Genomic DNA, 9,301 nt, shown 5'->3' on the forward strand with positions numbered 1-9,301 from the left:
CGAATGAGGAGTCACGAGCCGCCACTGGATCTGATTCCTGTGAATACAGTCTAAGACAATAGTATCTTTAGCCACATTAGCGGTACAATATGCTAACAAACACATTACGAAAATCTTTTTTGGTAATATGAACAAGTCAGTCAGTGGCCGTGTGCGGGGCTTTGTTTTTGTGATGTCACACAAGAGAATCAGAATGAGACTGCTTTGTTTTAATAGGGAATTTAAAAAAAACGAAAAGGCGAGGGTGAATATTTTCCATTGTAGTGTGGTTGTTTTTAGAACTGCCAACACACATTTATGTCCAAACGATTTTACATAATATGTTTCCTTTAATGCTCTCAAAACAAGCCGGATCCCAGCTGGAAGAGTTTCTCAGATTAACCACACAGAAATCTGTACGTTTTTACATTGTGGGGACTTACTGGAAGCTGAAACTAGGAAGTGGAGCTTAGCAGATGATTGGTTAGTAAGAGTTAGCTGTCAGTGCTTTATTTTAAAGATAGCTGTTTGTTGATAGACACATTTTGATTTGTGGTGTACATTTTATTTGGTTCATCAAAAACAAACAGTGGATAAATATGTTCCTTATGTAATATGCAACATTTAACCATAACAAAATGTAAACCCAAACACTGATTTGCCACTAGCTAGCTAAATTTATATGAATGTGAAAAATTTTCGATTATGCTTATAAAAATCTATTCTATTGAAGAGTTTACATAAATATCATTATAATAAGATGTGCTTGAAATGAAAAGTCCCTTATTTGATACGCACACTAGTACTACAGTACAATTGTTTGACCTTGGAATTGTACAAATAATCTCATGAAAGTCATGTACAATTGCATTTATTTTTGAACGTAACAGCCTTCATGTGCATTTAGTTAAGTGCAATTTAAAGTGAACATTTCCAGCTCTAGATAAATCTTAAAATCAGTTTTTTAATACTACTGTTATCTATTTTACGATGCATTAAGGACATGGAATGTATTACACATCGGCTACAAAAGTAAACATTGCACAAAGTGTATCCTGCACTACACAGGTTACACACATATAACATGATAAAAATTACATTCGTAGCAATGTGACTGATTAGGAAAACAATAGGTTAAACATTTTTGTAACATTTTATAGTGCAACTGGGTTTGAAGTGTATGGAGACCAGTACCAGAACCAGTTTTTTTTTAAAAGAGCTTTCCTTTAGTAACCGTGGTTTTCTTTTACCAGGATTATACTTACAAGACCCTTTTGACTCAACAATGTGGAGACACATTTATCATCCACATACTATTACTCACATACTTAATATGATCTCTGCAGTCATTACAGGTCATCTAGATGTCAAGTTGACAGCTTGTCAGGGTTCTGATGTCACATGGATCTGTTGGAAGTGGAGGTTAGCTATCTCCAGTCAGAGATGAGCGACGGGCTAAGCTTTGTGTGCTGGAGCTCAGCCCTCGTTTGTCTGTCAACCTGCTGGGCATCTGAAATGACAATATCTGAATTGTATTATCTGTTAACCAATTTCTGATATCTATGAAATGGATGCTGATTTTCTTACCATGGCGACCTCTTGGCTTTCTCGTACACCCACATTAAGCACATTGAGGGAATTAGCTCTCTTCATCCTGTTTATAAACATAAGAGTACATTTAAACATTCTGCTCCATTTTACAGCAGTGGTAAGAGGCTTAGTAAAAACGTACCCAGCAGTTCGAGAAGTTGCTTCCTGGGTTCCGACTCCTTTTAGCTTCTGAACAAGTTTTTCACTGCTTCGCCTTATAGATTCCCGGAGTTTGGTGAATGATCCGCTGCGCTTTAGAGTTCCCAGACCATCCTACTCAAGCCAGAAAGAAATGAATTAAAAATGTTTATGGCTTTTGAGGAGATACTGTACACATCATGAAAACTGAAGATACCTGTCTAGAGCTTCCTTCCTCTGTGTGTATCCAAACAGGCCGGCTGTCCCCTGTACAGATGTGAGAATAATAAATCATTTCTATTATCACTACTGGAAATCGGAACAGATACAGGTTTCATGTAAGGTATTTATGTTGTTTAAAACAATTTCTCTATGAACAAAACAAACAGAACCTGACTGAGGTGTTTAATTCTCTAAAGGGACATGTATATTACCCTCCACTGAGCCAAACTCCTTGTCATGAGCACGGGTCAAAATTTCTTTGTAAAGAGACTCGGCCTGCCTGTACTTCCCTTGCTTGAGGTAGCATGAGGCCTGCAAAGCAGATAAACACAGATGTGTTTTAATTACACATAATATTATTACGTCCCAATGCACTGCATGTACACTACAGACCAGTGGGGGGCTCGTGACTGCTCAACCGAGGGGCGCAAATTCAAAATATGTGTTCGGAGTGTCATGTGTGTTGCTCGTGTTTTTAAAATATGTGTTTGTTGCGTCATGTGAACCATGTGTGTCATGTGTTTTGTCAAAATAAGTGCCTGCTGCAGACGCGTCAAAACTGTTCATGATAAAAGAGACGCTCACGTTCACAAAATACACACAAGACACTCCCTTAAAAGTAAACTCTGATTACGCATGAGATTATGCGATTATCTGGCAAACACGAGCATCTCTTTTATCATAAACCCTTTAGACGCGTCTGCAGCAGGCACTTATTTTGACAAGACATGTGATGCACATAGGATCTCTCGACACGCAGAACACACATTTTGAAATTACAAACCACACATATGACGGGCCACATACATGTTGTGACGAACTTCGCATCGTGCGCCCTCAAAAAAGAAGTCACCGGCCGCCCTGCTACAGACAGTACGCTACCATTATTAAAACATTAGCCTTCGACAAATGCTGACCTACAGTGTGATAAAACATACAATGCGCAACCAATGCCGGTGCAAAAACATTTCCTGTCCTCACCAGGTTGTTCTTTGTTTTGGCCACATTTGCATCATCAGGTCCCAATCGGCTCTGATAAATCTGCAGGGCGCGTTCATAGTACTGCTCCACCTCCTGATATTTGCCCTGGTTCTGGCAAAGGAGGGCCAAGTTATTCAGTTGCTTGGCTACATCAGGGTGGTCTATCCCAAGCACCTATCAACAAAGAAATATCAGGTGTCAGTTTTTCCAAAAATAAATCAGAATAAATGTATACATGTGTATTTGATACATATCACCATGCATCACATACACTATATAAGAGCTGTGAAAGCTGATACATATGTTTTTTGTGTCTGTACCTTTTCCCTGATCTCCAGAGCTCTTTTACACAGTGGCTCTGCCTCTTTGTACTTCCCCCTTTTTCCATACAGCACAGCCAGGTTATTCAGAGTAGCTGCCACCTAAATACAACCACAGACACAAACTAAAGAATGAATCACGTGTATGGCCCTGATGAATAATTCCATAAATGATTCCTAAAAAACACACTTTTTTGAAAGGTTATGAAGACATTTACTTAGAATATCAAACACTATCGCATGGCGTTTTCAAACAGTACATACTGCTGGATGGTCCAGGCCTAGTGTCTTCTCTCGTATAGTCAATGCATCATTCAGGAGATTGGCGGCTTCCTTGTATTTGTTCTGATCCCTGCGAAAGCACCCAATTAATATTCGATCTGTAAATAGCATGTGTTAAATCAATGTGATGATGCTGTATATTCTATACATTTTACCTGTAGACTAAAGCCAGGATATTGAGCATGGTAGCAACATCTGGGTGGCTGTGGCCTGAGGATTTCTCCAGGTCCTCCAGCGCTTGCTTGCAGAGAGGCACGGCCACCTCATAACGGCCCTGAGAGGCGTACTGGATCACTAGGTTGTGCAGTGTTCTGAGTCGGGCTGGGATCTCATAACCTCCCTGCTGGGCAGCTGCGGCTGCTCTGCTGTGGGGCTGCGACACTGCAAAGACATCCTGCGTTAACATGTCTTCTTGCTTTACAGTATAAGACATAAAGGTGCTGCAGAGACTGAACAATGATGGAGAGTTCCACTTTTTTTGAAAATATGCTCGTTTTCCAGCTCCCCTAGAGTTAAATATTAGATTTTTACCATTTTGGAATCCATTCAGTCGATCTCCGGGTCTGGCGGTACCACTTTTAGCATAGCTTAGCATAATCCATTAAATCTGATTAGACCATTAGCATAGCGCTAAAAAATAACCAAAGAGTGAAACTCTTTTGAAAAATATTTTTATATTTCCCTATTTTTTGCTTTAGTATTGTATTATATGATATATGGTTGATTATTAAGCGTTATTTTTCACTCTTGTATTTTTCGCTTTTGGCTTATTTAGTTTCCTTTATGGTATTATTATTGTATCTTGATATATCTTTTGTCTTTAAAAATGTGGTTTCTTGAAATTTATTAAAAAAAAATTTTCTCGTAGTACATTATATCATGTTTTGGATGGATAGGATGTTCTATTGGACATGCTTACGTAATACATTCATGACTATAGCCAATGGTTGATTGCCAGTAATGATCATGGGTGTATCCTTTTCCACATATGGAGTGATTGGTGGAGGAACCAATAAGAGGCAGTAGCGCCTAATGACGTGTTTCGAAGTTGTGACACTGATGATGGGCTAAGCCCGAAACGTTTGTCCTTTTGTTTGTTATGGCCTGTTAACACTTTTCTGAATTTTAATAGTTTTTGTATCTGATTAAGTCCCTGAGTGCGGTCTCTTTTCTACCACTACACCTTTTTATCTTGGAGTTACGCACCGGGCATACAATTTAGACATTGGCGCAGACGCCACTTTTCTCACGTACATTTCCCTATTTAAAGCTTGACTCTTCTGTAGTTACATCGGGTACTAAGACCGACGGAAAATTAAAAGTTGCGATTTTCTAGGCCGATATGGCTAGGAACTATACGCTCATTCTGGCGTAAAAATCAAGGACTTTGCTGCTGTAACATGGCTGCAGGAGGCGCAATGATAATAAGCAGTGCCCAAAAATAGTCCCTTGCTATTGAAAGTTACCAAGACTATTTTCAGGCGCTGCGTAGTATCATTGTTGAAATATCAAAACTCTTTGGTTATTTTTTAGCGCAATGCTAATGGTCTAATCAGATTTAATGGATTATGCTAAGCTATGCTAAAAGTGGTACCGCCAGACCCCGAGATCAGCTGAATGGATTCCAAATGGAAAATGAGATTATATATTTTAAGTCACTTAAAATATAAGTGGAATGTCCCTTTAAAAAAGTAGGTGTGCCGTACTGTGAGATTGCTCCTCCTCATCCGTAGGAAAAAGATCATCAAGGGATTCCTTGCCTGATTCTTTATCTTTATCCTCCTAGAGGAAAATTCATTTTGAGTACAGATTTACAGTGTTATGTCAAAATTGTGATTGGACAGATTTTCTGGATAAACCCTCACCAAAAGTGCCTCTTCGTGGTCATATTTGCGAATGCTGTTCATGAACTGCAGATGTCTGTTTTGCTCCTCTAACGTAACAACTTCCTGTTCTTTCTCCTGTAGTTGCTGTTGAGCACGGGCCAGTTCGTCCCTCAGCCACTGGTTCTCCTGACACAGCCTCCGCACCTGAGCACGCAGCTTCTGCTTCTCCGCCTCTAATGAACCAAGGTGTGCCGACAGCGCCATCATCACCTGTAAGCATCAAATAGGGAAAAGCTGTTTATTTATATATATATATATATATTGAAGTGGTTTTTGCTTACTAAAAGTTTCATTATCTCAGAACTGATCTGCTCACCTGTGCCTCCCCTAGGCCCAGCTCAATCTTCTCCAGAGACTCCAGTATGATACTGGTCTTCTCCTGTTCCAAGCTACCGCTCTCTATGGATGTCTGGCTCTGCAGTGGTCCCTGCAAGCTGTCCAGCAGCGTGCGGTTCTCCCCACGCAGAGCCTCCAGCCCTGCGATCACCTGCCGAGTGCTGCATAAGATCTCCTCCCCTGACAACATGTCTGTAATCCAGGCCTGAGGAGCATAGTTTTCATTATGTATATTTAGAGCTTGAATTAAAGGTGCAATTTGGGACTTTTAGAAGGATTTCTTGACAGAATTGTAATATAATATACATTACTATACAAGGAAAATGCCATGTTAAATGTCAGAAGATGACATGTTTGTCCTGTGGTAGTTACTGTATGCGTTTTGAAATTGAGGTGTGAGCTGGGGACTAAAGGTCTTCACAGGTCCACTTATATCTGAAAACCTAAGGTCCGACACGAGCAGGGTTCATGTGTGCCTCAGACATGGATCGGGTATATTAGAGGCCTCCGGTAATTTAAAATGAATGCGTTTTGCCAAACGGACCCTAGAACACCCTAACTATCTCACATGTGTGCATCATGTCCTTTTCTTGCTCCCCTCTGTTTGCCAAGAGTGCTTGTGACATTGTGTGGCTGGTGGTAGGTTAATTTTTCGACCTGTCAACCAATTTTGAATACACACTGTAAGTGGTTCCTTGGTGTGGTCGTCAGATAAAAAATGAAAATAAATGGACCAGCGGGCCAAACTGGTTGAAAGGCCACCGGGGTTTGTTTCTGTCTGAGTGGTGCATGTGGGGCTTCAGACTGCACACATGTCTTGCTGTTTACATTCGGGTCCAGTCATGTAAAAAAAATGCCACGTAGTCGGGTCGGACTCGGGTTAGTTGTAGCCTAGTAGGGCTTGTAACCCCAGAGTTGCCGATTTGAGTCTCACAGCTGGCAGGTTGCGACTGTGGTGTCTTTAAAGCAAGGCACCTTTGCCTAATTGTTCCCCGGGCGCTTGGATAACTGCCCACTGCGGGTGTTCACTACAGTACTCACTGAGATGGGTTAAATGCAGAGGTCACATTTTGAGCATGCGTTGCAAACTTGACAAGCTTGTTCACTTTTCACAAAGTCTCGGGTCGGGTCTTTCTTTAAAAAAAATAATTTATGCACGTCGGGTAGAGGGAAAAATGTATTTGGCTCAATTCGGGTCAGGTACATTTCTTTGTGTACTGAGCTGTTGGTTGCATTTTGCTATCTCACCGCTAGATGCCGCTAAAAAACCCACACTAAACCTTTAAGCTAAATTTACAACAAGTTCATTCAAAAATGAAATCAAATCAGCAACAAAGTACCATGGATGGTACTACTATAGTTTTAAAATGTGTACAATTGCACTTTATTTTACATTATGTGCACGTACAGTGTATTCAACCAATAATATTTTATTAGGGTTAGGTACAATTTCATAGTACAAAGCTGTGAAATTAAGTGCTACCTATGTACCAAGGTAGTGACAAAAAGGAAGTACCATGGCATTGCAGCCAAAACTGTACCAGTTATGTGTAATTGTACCAGTACTTTTTGTAGGGGTGTGATCTGTGTTCCTAAATGTACAAACAATCACACCCTTGCTTTTCTAAAGGACAATAGACACACACTTTTGCAAACTTAGACAATTTGCTGTAATAAGGCCAAAGGTGGCATCTACAGTACATCTACATGTAGTCTTAGTAAAGAGTGAAGTAAAGCTTCTCCAGCACCCCATCAGATTAACACAAGACAACACGGGCAGACAGGTTGCTAGGTGAGAATCAGTTTACAGGTGGGAACACAGATCCCTCTGAGGAGGTAAGAAACTGAGCTAATGTTTACACCTGAGATCATCAAACGCAACACATGTTTTTAAGCTTCATATGATAAAACCATAATAAATATACCATAACAAATATTGGATGCATGTGTAACTATCATAGGCTTCTTGTTTGTTTTAAAATAAATTTTTGCCCTGTGGCTGTCACTGCTTTTTATAAGTGATATACCCTACATTGATGACAATGTGTATGTGTATCATATAACTGACTGACATACATAGTAAAGACACAACCTCAAAACTTAAGCAACATCATCTATCAGCTCTGACCTGACTGCAAAACAAACAACAACCTGAATCAATGGTCCTTATCCATGTAATAGTTCATAATATCTCTCAATTTTACACTCAACCGTGCAATAACATAATTTTGATCAAGATTCATTCTGAATTTAAACACAAGACACGTCTTTTACACAAAAGGTTACATTTAAACATTATACTACATGAATGCCATGTTGAACGCCAGCAGTCTATTCCTAGACATAACAATGTGTTGTGCAGTAAGGCTTCAAAATTAGTTTTCGGTAAAGTGTCAAGAAACCAAACTAACACACATAAAAAATTCTGTAAGATACCTTGGTATTTACTATAGTAAATTGTAGTACACTGTAGTCTATTATAGTAATCACTACACTTGATGTATAGACTGGAGACTACTACTTTCTGTAGTATTACTGTTTAAGCTATCTAACCAACCTAAACAATGTGAGTGGTTGGATATTTAAATTTTTAAATATAGAAATATGAAGATTATTGTGACAGGTTATAATGATTTTGAAACATAAACGTTTAATTAAAAGGACAGACGACAATAAATTAAAAAAAATTTTTACAAACTTGCTCAACGGGCTTGGCTTGAAATGCAATAAGTAGCTTTTATATTAACCGGTTTTATCATATACCAAATACTTTATATTGTACTTTACAATTCAAAATACACACAGACACTAAAGCGTACGGAGTGTAACAGTTAATATTAAAGCTCACAGTAAAGCTGTTTAATCTCAGCTCATATAAAGAGAACGACAGACACTTACAGACACTTGACAGCTCATTTATTTATTTATTTAACTTACCTGAGGAAACACGGACGGACAAGTCGAGTGAAACGTCCCTAGGCTACTTTAAGCCAGATATTGAAAATAAAATATTACGATAATGACCTTAAATCCCAGTTTCCTTAATGTAGTGTTGATAAATAAATCCAAAATAGCCAAGTAAAGCCTCCATCTCGGTCATTCACCCGTTCTTGCTCAGTCGGATACAGTCCGAATTAACAGCGTTTACCTGATCCGACAGTTCCCAGTATGCACCGCGGCTTCTCTGTGTGCTGTAGGTGTTTTTCGACTTCATGGGCGCTGCGCAGACTGATCCGTATATGACATCACAGTAACGCGAGAGCGATTCGAAAACACGGTTTTTAAATCGCGCTCGCGGCTCTTTGATGTCCGTTAGCGCAGCGCTGCATGAAATCGAACACACCCGACAGACGTGAGGTGCGCCAAACCCAAACACTGATGAGTGCGATAGTATGTGAAGCGTGGACTTGAAACACTAGACAGTTAAAAGTAATGGAAAGGAACTAAATGGTTCTTGAATGATTTAATGTACAGAGGTTTATTTTTATTAGAGCAGACTATTTTAAAACATGAGTGAGTGAGTTTATCCCTACTAAAAAAAATCCAGCTAAAACCAGCAGATGGTAG

The 9,301-nt window shown here is 39.5% G+C and overlaps 1 protein-coding gene across 1 annotated transcript; it reads right to left on the bottom strand.

Annotated features, from left to right (window-relative positions):
* Positions 1-519: 519 nt before the first annotated feature.
* Positions 520-8,903, bottom strand: klc3 (kinesin light chain 3). The gene is made up of 13 exons (XM_065281150.2): positions 8,672-8,903; positions 5,715-5,939; positions 5,378-5,608; positions 5,219-5,294; positions 3,668-3,893; positions 3,495-3,582; positions 3,231-3,332; positions 2,911-3,084; positions 2,142-2,241; positions 1,925-1,974; positions 1,712-1,842; positions 1,567-1,633; positions 520-1,489 (listed from the first exon to the last, which is right to left on the bottom strand). The coding sequence occupies exons 2-13, from the start codon at positions 5,922-5,924 to the stop codon at positions 1,403-1,405; spliced, it is 1,542 nt and encodes a 513-aa protein (XP_065137222.1). The 5' UTR covers positions 5,925-5,939; positions 8,672-8,903; the 3' UTR covers positions 520-1,402.
* Positions 8,904-9,301: the final 398 nt, after the last annotated feature.

This window comes from Paramisgurnus dabryanus, chromosome 8 (genome assembly GCF_030506205.2).
Source record: "Paramisgurnus dabryanus chromosome 8, PD_genome_1.1, whole genome shotgun sequence".
In the NCBI taxonomy this organism is placed as follows: Eukaryota; Metazoa; Chordata; class Actinopteri; order Cypriniformes; family Cobitidae; genus Paramisgurnus; species Paramisgurnus dabryanus.